This window comes from Bubalus bubalis, chromosome 14 (assembly GCF_019923935.1).
Source record: "Bubalus bubalis isolate 160015118507 breed Murrah chromosome 14, NDDB_SH_1, whole genome shotgun sequence".
Lineage (NCBI taxonomy): Eukaryota > Metazoa > Chordata > Mammalia > Artiodactyla > Bovidae > Bubalus > Bubalus bubalis.
In genome coordinates this window covers 54,150,465-54,168,196 of record NC_059170.1, presented here as the reverse complement: position 1 = coordinate 54,168,196, position 17,732 = coordinate 54,150,465, and the positions used below count along the sequence as shown (strand labels likewise).

The 17,732-nt window shown below is 43.8% G+C and overlaps 1 protein-coding gene and 1 long non-coding RNA gene across 9 annotated transcripts; one reads left to right on the top strand and one right to left on the bottom strand.

Annotated features, from left to right (window-relative positions):
* Nucleotides 1-1,684: 1,684 nt before the first annotated feature.
* LOC123329248 lies at nucleotides 1,685-11,804 on the bottom strand. The gene is made up of 3 exons (XR_006544623.1): nucleotides 10,324-11,804; nucleotides 8,563-8,747; nucleotides 1,685-2,667 (listed from the first exon to the last, which is right to left on the bottom strand). It is a non-coding gene; the product is annotated as an uncharacterized LOC123329248 (long non-coding RNA).
* On the top strand, nucleotides 11,462-17,732 carry RPP38 (ribonuclease P/MRP subunit p38). 8 transcript variants are annotated; one of them, XM_044928098.1, is made up of 3 exons: nucleotides 11,462-11,480; nucleotides 13,479-13,519; nucleotides 16,786-17,732. In XM_044928098.1, the coding sequence occupies exon 3, from the start codon at nucleotides 16,797-16,799 to the stop codon at nucleotides 17,643-17,645; it is 849 nt and encodes a 282-aa protein (XP_044784033.1). In that variant the 5' UTR covers nucleotides 11,462-11,480; nucleotides 13,479-13,519; nucleotides 16,786-16,796; the 3' UTR covers nucleotides 17,646-17,732. The 8 variants fall into 8 exon arrangements, with proteins under 8 accessions (XP_044784033.1, XP_044784036.1, XP_044784035.1 ...); XM_044928101.1 differs by lacking the exon at nucleotides 11,462-11,480 and adding an exon at nucleotides 11,830-12,028 and having other exon boundaries at nucleotides 16,773-17,732; XM_044928100.1 differs by lacking the exon at nucleotides 11,462-11,480 and adding an exon at nucleotides 11,830-12,034 and having other exon boundaries at nucleotides 16,773-17,732.

Below are 17,732 nucleotides of genomic sequence, written 5' to 3'. Positions count from 1 at the left end.
CTATCCTCCTTATTCTCTCACGCTTTCATTCATCTAATCAAACAGTTATTGAGTGCCAACATGACCCAGGCACCCTTCTAGATTTTTGAGAAACATCAGTCAGCAAAACAAACAAGAATCGCTATCCTTAAAAAAAAAAAAAAAAAAGAATCCCTATCCTTGTCTTACATTTTGGTAGGGGATGACAGATAATAAACATATAAAAAAAGCAAATTATACAATCTATTGAAAGATGTTAGGTGATAGGTGCTATTTTCTTTTGCAAAGATTTTTTTGACTTGGACCATTTTTAAAGTCTTTATGGGGCTTCCTTAGTGGTCCAGTGGTTAAGAATCTGCCTGCCAATGCAGGGGACACAGGTATGCCCTAGTCCAGGAACTGCATCCCACATGCTGTGGAGTAATTAAGCCCATGCACCACCACTACTGAGCCTGCACTTTAGAACCCGTGAGTTGCAACTACTGAAACCCAAGTGCCTTGGTCCGTGCACTGAAACAAGAGAAGCCGCTGCACTGAGAAGCCTGTGTACTGCAACCAAGAGCAGCCCCTGCTCACCACAACTAAAGCTCTCATCCAGCACAGCCAAAAATGAAAATAAATATTAAAAAATAAAATCTTTATTGAATTTGTTACAATATTGCTTGTCTTACGTTTTTCTGGGTTTTTGGCCATGAGGCATGTGGAATCTTAGCTCCCTGACCAAGCATCGAAATTGCGCCGCCTGCATTGGGATGTGAAGTCCCAACCACTGGACCACCAGGGAAGCCCCTGATAGGTGCAGTTTTCAAAAAGAGCAAAGCAAAGAGATGGAGAATCTTGTGCATGTGGAGTGAGGAGGTAACTTGCCATTATAAACATGGTCATCAGGATGGGTCTCTTAGGAAGATGACATTTGAGTAAAAGTTGAAGGAGGTGAGGGAGCTGGCCTGGTAGATCCCTGGGGAAGAGGTTCCCTTACAAAAACAGCATCCAGTACAAAGGCACTCAGAAATGAGCTTCCTGGCAGGTGTGATATGCCAATGGGGCTGGAGCAGAGTAGCAAGAGCAGAGGTCTAATGGAGACCTAATCATACAACACCTTGTCTGAAGGCATTTGGCTTCAAGGAGGGGAGTCAAACAGAACCACTGAAGGGTTCTGAGTGAGGACTGACATGATCTGACTTTATCTTTTTTTTTTTTTTTAAGAATCTCTTCTGTTACTATGACTACAAAAAACAACATTGGAAGCAAGAGTCTTACTATAATAATCCAGGGGAGAACTTATGGGTGTCTCCAACTCAGGTGGCAGCAGTGGAGGCAGTGAGATGTTCAGATTCTGCATTTATTTTAAAGGTAAAGTCAACAGGAGTCCCTGATAGATTCTATATTGATATGAAAGAAAGAGAGGAGTCAGGACAGCTCTGAGATGTTTGCCTTGAGTAACTGGAAGGACTATAGGTGGAGTTGGCCTGATGGGGTGGCAAAGATCAGAGAGTCTCTTGGACAGCAGGATCAAATCAGTCAAATCCCAAATGAAATCAACCCTGAATATTCACTGAAAGGACTGTTGCTAAAGCTGAAGCTCCAATACTTCCCCCACCTGATGCAAAGAGCTGACTGATTGGAAAAGACCCTGATGCTGGGAAAGATTGAAGGCCAAAGGAAAAGAGGGTGGCAGAGGATTAGATGGTTGGATAGCATCACTGGTTCAGCAGACAAGAACTTGGGCAAACTCTGGAAGACAGTGAGGGGCAGGGAGGCCTGGCGTGCTGCAGTCCATGGGGTTGCAAACAGTCAGACATGACTCAACAGCTGAACAACAGCAACAAACATCAGAAGCTCCACTGTGGACATGCTGCATTTGAGATATCAGACATCCAAGTGAAAATGTGAAATGGACAGTTAGATATTTAAGTTTCGACTGGGCTAGGTGATTAGATCTGGGACTCAAGGGTTCAACTTCTGAAACTTGAGATAAGATGGCCCTAGAAACTCAATGTGTATGGAGGAGATACGGAAACAGAACTGAAGAGTGAGCCATGGGAAATTTCAACACTAAATGTTTGGGGAGAAGAGCACGAAGAAGACAGAGAAGTGATCACTGAGGTGAGAGAAAAACCAAGAGAATGTAGTGTTGAGAAAGCATCATGAGTGAGAAAGTATGTTTTGTTCTTGTTGTTCAGTCGCCAAGTCAAGTCCAACTCTTTGCAACAGCATGGACTGCAGCATGCCAGGCTTCCCAGTCCCTCACCATCACCTGGAGTTTGCCCAAGTTCATGTCCAAAGTATGTTAGGTTAGATGAAGACTGAGAATTAGCAGTTGGATTTAGGTCATTGTCCAGATCACTGATGACTTGAAGGGAAGTTTTAATGCAGTCGTGGGGGTGGGCATGGGGGGAACAAGCCTGATTAGGGTGGGTTTAAGAGAAATCATGAGAGTTAACATATTAATAGTTTCTTGGGCTCTGCATTTGTTTATCCCCCCACCTACATCACATTGTCTTCATTATTAAAGCCTCCTAATTTTGTTCTTCTTCAGGAAGGCCTGTCCTTGGCACCTTGCTCTTCTGTATAAATTTTAACATCCATGAGTTGAGTTCCATAGAAGATTCTTGAATTTCTCTTGTCATTGCATGGAAATCATAGCACATACAACATGTTAGGGAAGCATCCTCTCGTTTTTGTACTCTGGAAGAAATCAAGTAGAATGGGAAAAAAAATTACAAACAAGAGGTTGCCCAGCCATCAATGATTTGAGCTGACCTTGTTCTTGCTGTCTCCCTCACTGTCCTTGTGGTAAGAGGCCACTTTCAAAACACAAAGAGAACGTGGCCGCTTATCCATCGAGTCTCTAACCTGCAGCCAGAATGAGCGTCCTATAACCCAAACAGCGCCTGCTGCGCGCACATTTCAGTTTCATCCCAGCTCTCTTATGATCAACCCCAAACTCTTTTCGGCACAGTGGTCACTGTAATACTAGTCAGGCCTGCTCAGCAAAACTCGCCCAAGAGATTTTCCCCGGAAGCACCCGTTAGGGGTTCTGATACGTTATTAAACCGCCCTCTCGCAACCCTGGCTCCCCTCCCCCACAAGCACGACAGCAGAGCCGGCGCCGAGATGCGCCGCCAGGCAGTCCGGATGCAAACAGGTGCGGGGGCAACGATTGCCCCACCTCTTGTCTCCCTGCAGGCTTCTGGCCACTTTTTGAAGGTAGAAGATGCAATGATTTTTTTAACGGGGGGGAGTGGAGACAATGCTTTACAAATCCGCAGAAGCGCAGCTCTCCACGGAAAAGGAGCTACGTTGAGAGGTGGCCATGACCGTTTGGACCCCTGTCCTCTTGGCCCCGGCGCCGGGCATTGACAGCAGCGCAGGCCTCCTGCTCAGTTCGCACTGACCGCCCTTTGCTTCCAGCACCTGGCTGAAGCCCTGCACCTTCTCGCTGGGCTCCATGAAGTTCACGGTCTTCAAGCGTCGTGAGCACGACCTGGCCTTCCCACGGTTTTTCTTTCTCACTGCCTGTGCTCCCACTCCATGAGGGGAGCACATACTGTCCCACCCGCCTCATACTGTCAAGATTTCTTTTGATAAAGCCAAAACACAGAAGTTTCAGTATGAACTTGAACTTGAACCTGGTGAAGAAGCCCTTGCTTGTCCTTCGGAAGGAAGGCTGCCATGGCTTATCCTTCAGAGGTTGCCCCGATGGATGGAGCTTCCTTTGGACACAACCTGGAGGCCGCTGGTTCCTTCTGTGGCTCTGCCACTACTTCTGATGTGTGGTTGGAAGACAAGGACACCCTTGGGAGTCTGGGCTAGGGACACATCCCAGCTTCCCTATGGGGCATGGCCCCGAGGCCCTGGGGAGCCGTAATGCGTGGATCTCTATGGAGGCATGGCTTTGTCAGAGAGACTGGGGTGTTGGAAGGGTGCAGACACCTTAGAGCCCTTGACCTTGGCAGGGTTAGGCTGTCTTTGCCCTTTTGCATGGAGGCCTGACCCGGGCTTGCTCACTCCCAAAGCAGACAATTCCTGCGTTGATTTGTGCTGGAGGCTAAGTGATCTCTTCCCCTCTTTGGCTTTGCCGCTACCCTTCCGCCCTACACTTGGTCCTCTTCAGGTGGCTTATGTTCTGTGTTGCCCCTCTGAGTATTCTTAAAATAGGAATTAGTGGAAGGGGCTGCCAGCTCGCTAACACCTCACTGTTGTGTGTTAGCAGAAACTTCAGGTGGATCCTTGGTGGGCTGCTGTTGATTAGATTCACCAAAGTCTGGGGTTTCGGGGCAATGACGTGGCCCTCCTGCTCGGCTCTCTTGTACCTCAGAAGCACATATATGGCTATCACTTGGTTGTGCTTCCAGCCATCAGTGAGCCTTGGACTTCTTCCCTTTTGTCACACTGGACACCACCATCAGGGTTTCTGGTAGTCAAGAGAGTGGCTCCACATAAGGTTTGGTTCATCTTCACGACCTGTGTTTATTCATGGATCTTTCCTGATGAGCTCTAAAGTACCTTTCTTGCTGGGATTGAGAATGAGAAATTTCTTGAGCAGTTTTTCACATTTCCTGGACATGTGAAAGGGCATATGGTCTATTTCATTAAGTACTGACTCCTGCAGCTCCTTGAAGGCAGGGGCCCATCAAAAGGTAAGGGGTTTGCAGACCAGTGTATATAGGATGATCCTCAGATTCCACACATCTACTGTGGGTCTATCTTATTTGGACTTGGAAGACTTCCAGGGCAGCCTAAAGGGGGATGGCCAATGAAGATATCTAGCTTGTTGCCAAAGGTGAATGTAACGCCAAAGCTATAGTCTTCAAAGTTTTTTTTCATATCAGCATCCAAAAGCAGGTGCTCTGCCTTTAACCCTATGAGCAATGCACTTCTGGTGACAGTGTGTCACTGATGGAATTTGCCAGAACCTCTTTTTCTTACGGATATCCATGAGCCACCAGGTCCTCAAATATGTCTCTTCCATTGAGTAATTCCTCAAGGAAGGCAGAACGGATCGCAACAAATACTGTTTGGGGAGGACTCAAGTCTTTCATGGTTCTTACTCAAGGGACCATCTCTGGAGTCCAGAGGAGTTTGGCTAAGTCTTGTCAGTGATCTACATGACTGCCTCTTTCCTAAGTCAGGATGTACTGAGCCAGCTTTAGCTTGGTCATGTTGCCCGTGGCGATGGTCTTGACTGTCGGTGATTGTCAATATGGTGGTCATCCTCAACAGAAATGTCTGAGAGGCCAGGCGTGTGTTGGACTTACTGCTGACCTGGGAGTCAAGGTGTCTCAAGGTCAACTTAAAATTGAGGAAAGCTGGTCAGAAACTTGACCCAAATCACCTCAAAAGAAAATCATTTCCCAACGCCCTCTGATGAACTGATCTTTATAATGGAACCAAAACATAATGCCAGACATGCCAATAAACAAAACCAAATACTGACAAATCTAAATAAGAGAAAACAAAGTTTGAAAAAGGAAAAAAGTGAGAGAAAAAAAGTAAAGATGAAAATGAAGAAAAGAGTTTTTAAAAAATGAAGGAAAAAAGAACCAAGAAAAAATGGGGAAGTAAAAGTAAAAATTAGTAACAGCCAAAAACCCTGTGTCTACAAGAAACATTGGTCAGAGTTCTGGTCACTGAAAACCAGTTTATTGAGCTAGAAGAACTGAAAAGCAGCCCAGCTCAGGAGTTAGAGGATTGAAATTTTATAATGATGGTCTCTTGTGAGACTGTACCAAGAAATGGGCCCATTTTCTCATTTTGGGGACTCTAGATCACTTTACTCTTTTAAATAAATTATTGAAGCTCCCCTGAGAGTTTTTTGATTAATGGGTTATAGTTATAAACATTTACCTTATTAGAAACTAAATCCTGTAGGTTTTTCATTTTCAGTGGCTTTTTTATCTCTAGCTTAAAAAGTTGTAATAATGTTTGGCTTAGAAGAGCTCATATTGGCTACATACACACACAAAAGTTATATATGAAGCAAACTGCATTTTTCAAAGATTTTCTTTTACACATAGATTAAAATTTTCTACCCATTTTATTTTTTTCCTACTTTGTTACATTTTCTATGATGAGATTCACCTTATTATTTTACTAGTCACTAATCAGAAATATTAGCTTTTCCCATAAATCTAAGTGGTTTTAAATATTACATTAACAATTATGATATGGTTCTCCATTTCTGATATTGGGTTTTGTGTGACTGGCTGAATTTGCTCAAGGTCTGATTGGCCTAAACAGCTGTTGATTATGAATATTCACAAGGAAGGAAGTGAAAAGACCCATACTTGTGTTATTTATTTGAAATAAGTCTATTAGTGCTACCAAATTCATTATAAACAGGTCCATGGGAAGAAAATCAAAACAGGATTCTTAGTACCTTCTGACTAAGCAATGAGGCCAAGTTACTTCTAAACTAGTAAAGTTATAAAGTCAGGGATGTCTTAACACTGAAATGGTGATTATGTCAGGTGACTATGTCACAGGTTAGGTACAGGTGACTGTGTCACAACTTCAGATAAATAATTTTCTACAACAAACATCTTAATATAACTTCCCTGAAACCACAGACAACTAATACATTTCCCAAAGCAAACAACTAAGTAGGCATAGCCAGGAAGATCACGTTTCACATTATTTTAAAATTAATATGTTTGAAAACTTGCAAAAAACTAACCAGGATGATTTCATTGTAACTAGCTTCAGAAAAAGCCTGTGTCTGACAGGAGGCACTTTTACTTTGGTTTAACATTTATTATTATTTTGGGCTTCCCTGGTGGCTCAGATGGTAAAGAATCTGCCTGCAATGCAGGAGACATGGGTTTGATCCCTGGGTTGGGAAGATCTCCTGGAGAAGGGAATGGCTACCCACTCCATTATTCTTGCCTGAAAAATTCCATGGAAAGAAGAGCCTGGCAGGCTATACAGTCCATGGGGTCCCAAAGAGTTGGACATGACTGTTATTTTAAAAGAGTTTTTGAAGTAAATGTTCATGAATACCTTCCAGCGTTTACCCAGTTTAACAAGATGTAATGGCTAGCTCAGGGCTTTATCTTCTCAAGGTACCACTGCCAACAACCTCTCATGAGTTTAATATTCCTCTTTAAACTTGTGTCATTTTTAGGTTTGGTTTCAATGGTAATACATAGACAGGGCTGAATTAAATTATAGCGGCTCATCATTTTGTTTCCACCCTGATCATTTGGTTGCTATATTGCATGTGTTTTATGTATTAGTGTCCAATTAACATATTCTGCAACTGAACTCCACTAAACAAAATGTCTCCCTACTGGAGATATTAATGTATGGGTTCCCCCTAGCAGCCATTTCCCCCTTCATTTTTGTCAATGATCCTACTTTCATTTAATTATGGAGCCATATTATGCTCCATCTCCAAGAGAAGGTTCATAACTGGTCTCAGCGAGTCTCATTCGACTCACTCACCCCCGCCAGGGACTGGTTTCGGTGTGGGCATACTGTCCAGTGAGCCACAGAAGGAAGTCTGTTAGGGCTTCTTAAGATTTTTCTTTCTGATAGAAAGAAATGCACGAGGGAAACTTCTGCTTCCTGCCACGTGTTTGTGGATTGTGATGATCAGAGCTGTGACCACTAAACTGTGAGCTTGAGAGGACAAGCTTGAGGGCCAATGCCAAGAGTCAGAGGATGGCAAAGGGGAAGGACAGAAAGTCCTTGGGGTTTTGAGGACATGTTGTGTAAGCCAATGAGCCAGTCTTGGAAAAGATCCAGACTTTGAAGACAGATAATAACCACTGACTAACCACTTTCAGTAGGAGGCTTTGTTAACTGCATACTGAAAAGGTCATTGATTTTGTAGCTCATTATGAAAGTTATTCTAGTCATTGATTTTAAAATAACATTATTGTTTATATAACAATTATTATGTATGATACAGTAACCATCACACTGTGATGGTTAATTTTATGTGTCAACTTGACTGGCCTGATTAAACATTATTTCATTATTTCTGGGTGTATCTGTGGGGGTTCTTTGAATCAGGTAGCCAAAGTATTAAAGTTGACTCATTGGAAAAGATCCTGATGCTGGGAAACATTGAAGGCAAAAGGAGAAGAGGGGGGCAGAGGATGAGGTGGTTAGATAGCATCACTGACTTAATGGACATGAATTTGAGCAAACTCCAGGAGATAGTGAAGGACAGGGAAACCTGAAGTCCATAGAGTCACAAAGAGCTGGATACAATTTAGCAACTGAACAAGAACTGTGCTTCTGGAAAAGATTAGCAGTTGAATCAGTGGACTCAGTAAAATATTGGGTTGGCCAAAAAGTTTTTTTGTGTTTTTCCATAACAACTTATGGGGAAAAACTTGAATGAAGTTTTTGGCCAACCCAATAGATTCCCTCTCCCCAGTGGAGGTGAGTACCATCCAATCCACAAACTGCGTTTGCATGCTCAGTCGTGTCCGGCTCTTTTGTGACCCCATGGACTGCAGCCTGCCAAGCTTCTCTGTTCAGGAAGGGCCTGAATAAAACAAAAGTCAGAGGAAGGAGGAATTGCCCCCTTGTTTCTTGCTTCCCTGATTGAGCTGGGACATCCCATCTCACCTTCTCCTGTCCTTGGAATGAGATTTTTAAACTGTCAGCTCCCATGATTATCAGGCCATTGGGTTTAGACTGAAATGACATCACTAGCTTTCCAGGTTTCCAGCTTGCAGACAGCCGACTGTGGAACTTCTCAGGCTCCATAACTCACATCTGTATCTCCACTGGTTCTACTTCTCTGGAGAACTCTAATGCACACACACACAGAGCAAAGATGAGGATGCCACAGAGGGAAAGAAGAGTCTGCTGCTCAATTCTCCTACATTCTTCTATTGACAAAGTTTCCAGCTGGTAACTTTGTTTCAACAAAAAATTGCGGTTAATGACAAAACTTATCGCCAGGTCTCTTAAATGACTCTTACATCATGGCAAGCATATAAACCTAACTGTAGTCCAATTCTAGAATGAATATAAACAGAACACTTTGTTATTCAAAGACAAAATTGAGAGTTCACAGGGTAAAATAACAGTAACAGCTATTATTAAAAAGTAAACTGATTAGTATAAGATACTAAATATATGTTAAAGTGATAACTTGAAAACTATGTTTGGGAAATATAGGGGAAAATGCTATATGAAAAGAAAATCAGAACATGAAATTTATATTATTTTAACAATGTAAGTGCACACTTAAATGTGAAATTAGAAGGAAACACTGAAAGGAAATGAGTTTTGAGGTAATTGGGTCATGGGAAAATTGTTTTAAAAACTTTTTTGTTGCAGTGTTTGTATGATACAAATGGGAGAGAAATTACCTTCGAAATGCAGTCATTCATTTTAGCAACATTCTTGTGGAAATTTTATTGCTTAGTCTTCAAACAGAACAAGGCACTAAAATCATAGAGGCTTAATTTTTAGTAACCTATTATCTCTGAATTCAGGTTGCTACTGGATCCATCAGTTCTATTTATGAAGCACTCTGTATGTATCAGGCACTGTGCTAAGCATTTTGAGTAGATTATTTCTTCTAATCCTCAAAACAGGTACTATTTTTATCACTTCATAGACAGGGTTAATTAGTTTGCTTTAGAGTCATGTGATGATGAGATTAAGATCTTGACCTTAGCTGGTCTTGATCCAGAGTCATGGATATAGTGGCTGCAAATCTTTATAGAGTAAATATAAACTGAAATGATACTCAAGCTATAAATCTAAAACCTTAGGGGGACAAAAACTTACACATATTTCCTTCCCATTACTTTAGCATTTCAATCTGATGTGTTTCTGTCATACAGCTTAAAAGCTAGATCTGAGACTTTATTATTTTCTTTAATTTAAAAATATTTATTGGAATACTTTTTTAAAAAGACTCATAATACTTCATTCTTTTAAAATTATAATTACCTTCCACTTTGATTGAATAATTTCTCATCTTTTTATCCAAAAATTTCTACTGAGAGTTTTAAAACTTTTATTTGGTGGCACTACTTAACATGTGATTTACCCTCATCATTATTTAATCTTTGAGATGATACATTATAATTTTTAAATCAGTGTGAGTTCATTGAAGGTTTGAGAGCCACTCTGTAGGACTAAGTCATTAACCTGCAATTTTACAGTAGATAAAGTACTGTTTTCATTACTTTGAAAAAAAAATAATAACGTTGTGATTGGCTCTTACATTTAACATTTTAATATCAGCTTGTCACCATTAAATATAACTGATTACATTGACCACATAAGAAGCCAGAAAAAAATCACTGCGTCACAAGTTAAGCTAATTCAATTTAAATTTAACAAAGATAGCCATAATCAGCAATTTACCAAATCAAAAGCCAGGGTTAAGTTATATTCAAAACCAGCAATTTGGGGGACTTCCCTGGTGGTCCAGTGGTTAAGACTCCAGCTTCTAATGCAGGGGATGCAGGTTCAGTCCCTGGCAAGGGAACCAAGATCTCTCATGCCCTGTGGCTCAGCCGAAGAAGAAGAAAAAGAAGGGTTTATTAATGTTTTTCAAGGGTTGAATGATTTATGAAGGTTATAACCTAACACAGTACTGAGTCTACAAACAGGTCCTGTTTCACGTGGCCTGCCTTAGGGTCTAGTGTCACAGCTTTGACCAAGCGTAGTAGAAAGTCTAGCTGCCACCGAAGATTTTAAGTATTATATTAAAAAATCATGAGACATGAACTTCTTGCCTTCCAGTGCCCAAAACGCCCATCTTGTTTCTAGTGAATACGGCGACAGACATGATAGAAACAGGTTAGAGCTGAATGAGGACATTCAGTGACATTTCAAGAATAGAGTGGAATTCTGTTGGGCAATGAGAGGTTGCTGCTCAAAATTGTGATCTGAGATTGCTTTACAACTGCATGTTTACAGTTCATCGTGATGATCTGTTACTATTCATTTTACGAAACAAAAGCCTGTTACACTCAAACTCCTAACTTTGTTTTTTCTTTATTTTTCTAATTGATTAAAAAATTAGTCACACTGTACTTTACCCCGCGTAACCTGCAATACTCTGACCACACGCACAGCTCCTTGTTTCGTTTACCTTACGGCCAGTCGGGTACTACGTAGGTGAGGAACATTGAAGCTATACAGACCAAAGATGCGAAACAAAACGAGCGGTGAAGCGATTGAGAAAAAGAGGAAAATATTTAGAAGAGGAATAAAAGTGCTAAGTTAGACTGGAAAGGGAAAAGAAAGGGTGTGAGGAGGGAGGAGGCTTATTAGGTTAGACGCAAACTATGGTCTCGGTCTTGACAAGAGTAAATCAACAGATTCAGATCCCTGATCTTGAAAATGTTCTTCAGCTGTCTTACAATCGTCTGACTTCCCAGAGACTCCATTCCTAACCATCCAAGCCTCCACTGGCTGGGGTAGTCACAGTATTTGGAATTCTCTGAACTGCTCTCACAGAATTCAAGATAGCCTTTATTCTTTCCGGAGGCTCAAGATCGTCTACATCGTTGCCTGTAAGTGCATAGTTTCCTCACCACCTTCCCGTCTCCCATTTATCTTTATTTCTTTATTTCCACATTGCCGGGGATTCGGCAGAGACTCGGTGAAGGGGGCACTGGTTTAGCGTCTCTTTGGTAAGCCGAAAACAGAAAAGCGAGAGGGGCTCAGAACCAGGCGCTGAAAGGCAGAAATTGGGTTAGAAAGGAGCGGCGACTGGAGAGAGAACTAGCCTCTGGAGTCTAACCGGTACACTGGTTCTCAGGACAGACTGCAGACAGCGGGCTGCCCGTTACCAGGCAACTGGAGATCTCGCGAGACACACCTTGCGCCTGCGCACTGCCACTGGAGGGCCTTTCCCAAAGCCTCCGCCCAGCTCCTAAAGTCCTGAACTCTGTCGCGACGGCCTGGGCCGACTTTCCGGTTTGGGAGTGGTCGGATGCAGCAGAAAGAAAACTGTTGTCTGAGCGGTTCCATCCCCCGCCCCACCGCATTGGAAGGCAGAGGCCGGGCAAGGAGCGCGCTCTGCGCACGCGCAGCGCGGCCACGTGGAGCCGGCGCGGAGGTAAAAGTGAGTGGAGGGCTCTGCGCTGGGATCTGAGAGCCGGAGGGGTCGCTCTGGTTGGGATCGAACCGGCGACTCGGCCAGGCGCGCGCAAAGTTTTCTGGGCTCCGCATCCCTAGGGCTTCCCCTTACCTGCGTGTTTTCCTGCGTCCCGGCCCGGGCTCAGGCTCTGCTCTATTTGGAGTTGAGCGTCTTTTGGATACGAGAAGCAATCAGACAAAGCCCCACCCGGCCCTTCTGTTCTCCGCAGCCTAGAAGTGGAGGCCGACAAGAAAATAACTCCAGTAGTGTGTGCTGAATAGTAGGTCGGCACTACATAGACGGCAGAGAGAGAGAGAGAGATGACCTCGGGGATCGGTTACCAGATCCGGAAACCGAGAGTCCTCCCTGAGTCGTCTCTCTGCTTCACTCCCAGTTGATCACTAAGTCGGGCGGATTGTACCTCCTGTTTAAACTAGCATGTGTTTCCGTCCATCGGCAACTCTAGTGAAGGTCACTGTCATGTCTTCCCAGGACTATTCTGAGTCCTCTTTGCTGCTTCCAGTCTTGGTAAAGATTCCTCCTGGCTCGAGTCCACCAAGATCTTTGTATGACGTCTTTTTAGCTGTGCCATTTCTCTGCTTTGAACAGCCGCTCCCACTGTAAGGGTTGCAGCAGTCTTCACCATCTGGTCCAGTATTTCTCTACTCTCTCTAACATCCATGCCCCAGCAACACTGACATTATTTCCTTTATGCAGTTCCCTGGGGTGCCCTTCCCGAATAGGTACTCCTTTTGGTGGGGATTCTTTAGATGTGGGTTAAAAGGTCACTTCCAAGGTGGTTCAGTGGCTGACACTCCTGTTCTCCCAACGCATGAGACCCCTGTTGTAATGCTGCTCAGAGAACTAGATCCTATATGCTGCAACTAAGACCCAGTGCAGCCAAATAAATAAATATATGGTCACCTGCTGGAGGCCCTTCTTGACCCCCTCAATTTTGTCAGGCCTTAGGGCCCTGACCTTGAAGGGCATCACATGCTTTGCTGATGAGTCTCTCTCATAGACATTAAGCCCAGTGAGTTCAGTAGCTGTTTTTAATTCATGATCTTTCTGTCTTGGTGCATTGCGTATAGTCCACAAATACTTGTTCAAGTAAGACAGGTGGTGGGGGTGCTGAGGGTGGGACTCATTTTCCAGGCAGAAGGAATGGGTATAAGGCCATGGAAGGCCGGACTGGTGGCCTTGGTAAATAGTAAGTGGTTCAGTGGTGGGGCATAAGAAGAAAGGCTGATGGGGAGATGGATGTCACCTTAATAAGTTTCCACTTGATCTTTGGGGCAGAAGCCTCCAGAGGCACCTCAGCAGGCCCTTCCTAATTTTTTCCTCCTCCAACGCTGTTACTTGTTCCCACTTTAGTTCTGGATTATATCCCATGAGATTCTACTTATCTGGCTCTGGTCTTCCCCTCTAGATTCTGAAGACAGGAGGAGCTAATGCCCAGAGCTTCTAACTGTAAGTACTAACTTCCTGTAGTTTGGGGGGATTTTGGTCATGCAGCTTGTGGGATCTTAGTTCCCCAGCCAGGTATCAAAGCTTTGCCCCTTGCAGTGAAAGCACAAAGTCTTAATCACTGGACCGCTGGGGATGTCCCTCCCTGTTGTTTGAATGTGGAGGCACCTGAACTGTAGCTTGTGTGCAGCAAAATTTCTGTTAGATCACCGTATTTGCTCCATGGTCACCTAATTCCCTCTTCCTGACCACCTTCAACCTGGTGCCAGCCTCTGCCAGTCACGTCACTGGATTTGGATGAGCAATCTCCAGTTTGCAGAGCTGGAGGGGAGGAGCCGACTCCGATGACTGGCATGCGCAGGTCTGCTCTGGAAGGAAGTTTAGGACGCAGACACCGAGTGGCAGTGGGCGCCACTGACAGGAACAGTTCAGTTCAGTTCAGTCCAGTCGCTCAGTCATGTCCCACTCTTTGCGATCCCATGGGCTGCATGCAGCTCGCCAGGCCTCCCTGTCCATCACCAACTCCCGGAGTTTACTCAAACTCGTGTCCATTGAGTCAGTGATGCCATCCAACCATTTCATCCTGTCGTCCCCTTCTCCTCTTGCCTTCAATCTTTCCCCACATCAGGGTCTTTTCCAATGAGTCAGCTCTTTGCATCAGGTGGCCAAAGTATTGGAGTTTCAGCTTAAGCATCAGTCCTTCCAATGAATATTCAGGACTGATTTCCTTTAGGATTGACTGGTTGGATCTCCTTGCAGTTCAAGGGACTCTCAAGTCTTCTCCAACACCACAGTTCAAAATCATCAGTTTTTCAGTGCTCAGCTTTCTTTATAGTCCAGCTCTCACATCCATACATGACTACTGGAAAAACCATAGCTTTGACTAGACAGACCTTTGTTGGCCAAGTAATGTCTCTGCTTTTTAATATGCTGTCTAGGTTGGTCATAGCGTTTCTTCCAAGGAGCAAGCGTCTTTTAATTTCATGGCTGCAGTGATTTTGGAGCCCCCCAAAATAAAGTCTGTCACTGTTTCCACTGTTTCCCCATCTATTTGCCATGAAGTGACAGGACCGGATGCCATGATCTTAGTTTTCTGAATGTTGAGTTTTAAGCCAACTTTTTCACTCTCTTCTTTCACTTTCATCAAGAGGCTCTTTAGTTCTTCGCTTTCTGCCATAAGGGTGGTGTCATCTGTATATCTGAAGTTATTGATATTTTTCCCAACAATATTGATTCCAGCTTGTGTTTTATCCAGCCCAGCATTTCTCATGATGTACTCTGCATATAAGTTAAATAAGCAGGATGACAATATACAGCCTTGACGTACTCCTTTGCCTATTTGGGACCAATCTGTTATTCCATGTCCAGTTCTAACTGTTGCTTCCTGACCTGCATACAGATTTCTCAAGAGGCAGGTCAGGTTGTCTGGTATTCCCATCTCTTGAAGAATTTTCTGGAGTTTGTTGTGATCCACACAGTCAAAGGCTTTGGCATAGTCAATAAAGCAGTAGATATTTTTCTGGAACTCTCTTGCTTTTTTGATGATCCAGTGGATGTTGGCAATTTGATCTCCGGTTCCTCTGCCTTTTCTAAACCTAGCTTGAACATCTTGGAAGTTCACGGTTCATGTACTGACAGGAACAAGGTAGCTTTCACTCCAGGGAGCTGAATTTTGGTTTTCTGTGAGGTGACGTAGGAGGAACTTCAGAGGCCAGTAGGCGTCAGGAGACCCTGTCTCAGGGATGTCAAGTGCAGAAAGGCACCCATCCTGCAGCAATGGTTCCCAATCCCAGTTCTGTATCAGAGTCACCTGGGCAACCTTTTGACAAGTAAAGGAGCCCTGCCGTATTCTCAGGGATTTCGATTCAGTAGACCTAGGGTAAGGACCAACCATCTATATACTTTAAAAAGTCACAGCTTATTTTTGAGATGCAGCCAGGATTGAAAGAGCATAGAATTTGGATATTCAGGGTATTTAACCTGAGTCTGTTTCTTCCTCCACTCATGGACTTTTGTGAGAATCAAATATTTCTTGGAGAAAGTGCCTTACTTGTTCTGACTTCCTCCTCAGCATTGGCAGCCAGGCTCTTAAGGTGTTTATTGGAGGGGAATTTATCCTTAATCTTGCCTGGGCCACTTGTGGGTGGGGGTCATCTGTGGGATGAATGACCTCACATGAGGAGAAATCTGGAATGAGAAAATCTGGTTACCTGAAAACAGGGACAGTCCCAAACTCCAGACTTCTCTGGCTCATTTACCTTCTTTCAGTTTTGCAACATGGGTCCCTATGGTTCCCAGGTGAGCCCAGGAAGTGAGGAAGAATACAGAAGAGAGGAACGTGCAGTTGCCTCCAGATGGGATTATCAGGAGATGCTCCTGAGAACAGTGATCTATAACATTTTGCTAGCAATCATCCCTCTGTTTTGCCTTAACAGATTAGTATCCTTAAATTTCATTACAAAATTCCCATTGTTTTCATCACACTGTCAGCCAGAGGAACAGCCTGCTTGGACTTACCAGAGGAAGGGGGAATCTGTGTATCCGTGTTTTATGAAGGACAAAGAACTTAGGGTCCAGGGAGGGGAGGAGGACTCACAAAAGGGCACAGAATGAATCATTCAGATTTTCAGTCATGTGCATATATTATGGTCCCAGTTCTTTAAAAATCACACCTGGTTAATGGCAGAGGCTTCCAGGGCCCTCAGAGATTCTGTGCTGAGGGCAGAGGGATTTGGGGACCCACAGAGGTGGTCATAGGAACTTGTTCAAGGCTGAATCCCAATGCCTATGACTTGGAGTAGAGGTGCTCAGTATTTGCTGAATGGATAAATAGAAGCCTAAGTGGAAAGCAATCTAGAAAATGGTCAGAAATCTATCAGACTAATAACAGAGGTCCTGAAGAAGATAAATAATTACGACAAGTAGCAAAATTGGAACATTTTCAATAAAGGAAACATAGAATTTCACTGTGATTGCAGTAAGGCAAAACATTCATAAATTGCCTGTATATGAATGAAGACTAAGTCACAGGAAAAAATGGGGAAAATAAATGACTTAAAAGAGAGATTAGGTGTATGGTCACATATATACATATATATATATAATTATTTACATAAATATATATGTATATATGTAAGTATATACATGTCCTATGTAAGTAGGCTTGCTCTAGCCTTTCAAAAATCAGAAGGAGCACAACCAAGATATCCTTAAGACACGCATGTCTAGTTAACACGAATTTTCCTTTGCCATTTTGCTCCCCTTTGAAGGATTTTTCAGTATGGCTGCAGCCCCACAGGCACCAGGGAGGGGCTCTGTGCGGAAGACGAGACCTCTACCTGTGAAGACATCACTGAACAACCCGTACAGCATCTGCTGGGGCGTCCTGGATAGGGAGGACGTGCACTTCATACTGCAGACCCTGGAGGACAGAATTCAGTCTCTAGGGCTTCAGAAGATTGAGGATAGGAAGAGAAAGAAAAAGCAGCCCCCTTTGAAAAAACAAAGTGGAGACACGAGCAGCATAGACGTGGACACTGGTGAGGATCTGAAGAAAGAAAAGCCCAAAGGTGATGCCCAGGTGTCAGGGTGGACCCCGGCTGACGTCAGGAAGCAGCTTGCTATCGGCATCAACGAGGTCACCAGAGCACTAGAGAGGAATGAGCTGCTCTTGGCCTTGGCGTGTAAGTCTGCCAAGCCAGCCATCGTGACCTCACACCTGGTGCAGCTGAGTGTCAGCAGAGGTGTCCCCGCCTGCCAGGTTCCCCGGCTCAGCGAGAGGCTCGCACCTGCCCTGGGCTTAAAATGCATCCTGGCCTTGGGGTTCAAGAGGAACACTACTGCCTTTGGGGAGGAACTGAGGGCCATCCTCCCCAGAGTCCCCCGTCTGAATGTGGCATGGCTCCAGGATGCACTCGAAGACCCCGGGGAGAACCTGCAGACAGAATCTTTGGAAAGCCAAGATGAAGAGATTCTGGACACTTCCTTTGAAGACCTCTCTAAACCCAAGAGAAAGCTTGCTGAGGGTCAGCAGCCTGTAGTGTTACAACCTCTGAAGATAAAAAAACTGATTCCAAACCCCAATAAGATAAGGAAACCACCCAAAAGTAAGAGAACAGCTTCAAAGTAATCTTGCATAAGCCTGTCACTTGATACAGCTATAAAAAACACCTCGTTAAGAAGCCTAGAAATGAATAAAATGACTTTTACATATTTT

Coding starts and splice junctions, on each gene's coding strand:
- RPP38 (XM_044928098.1), top strand. CDS start 16,797: ATGGCTGCAGCCCCACAGGCACCAGGGAGGGGCTCTGTGCGGAAGACG.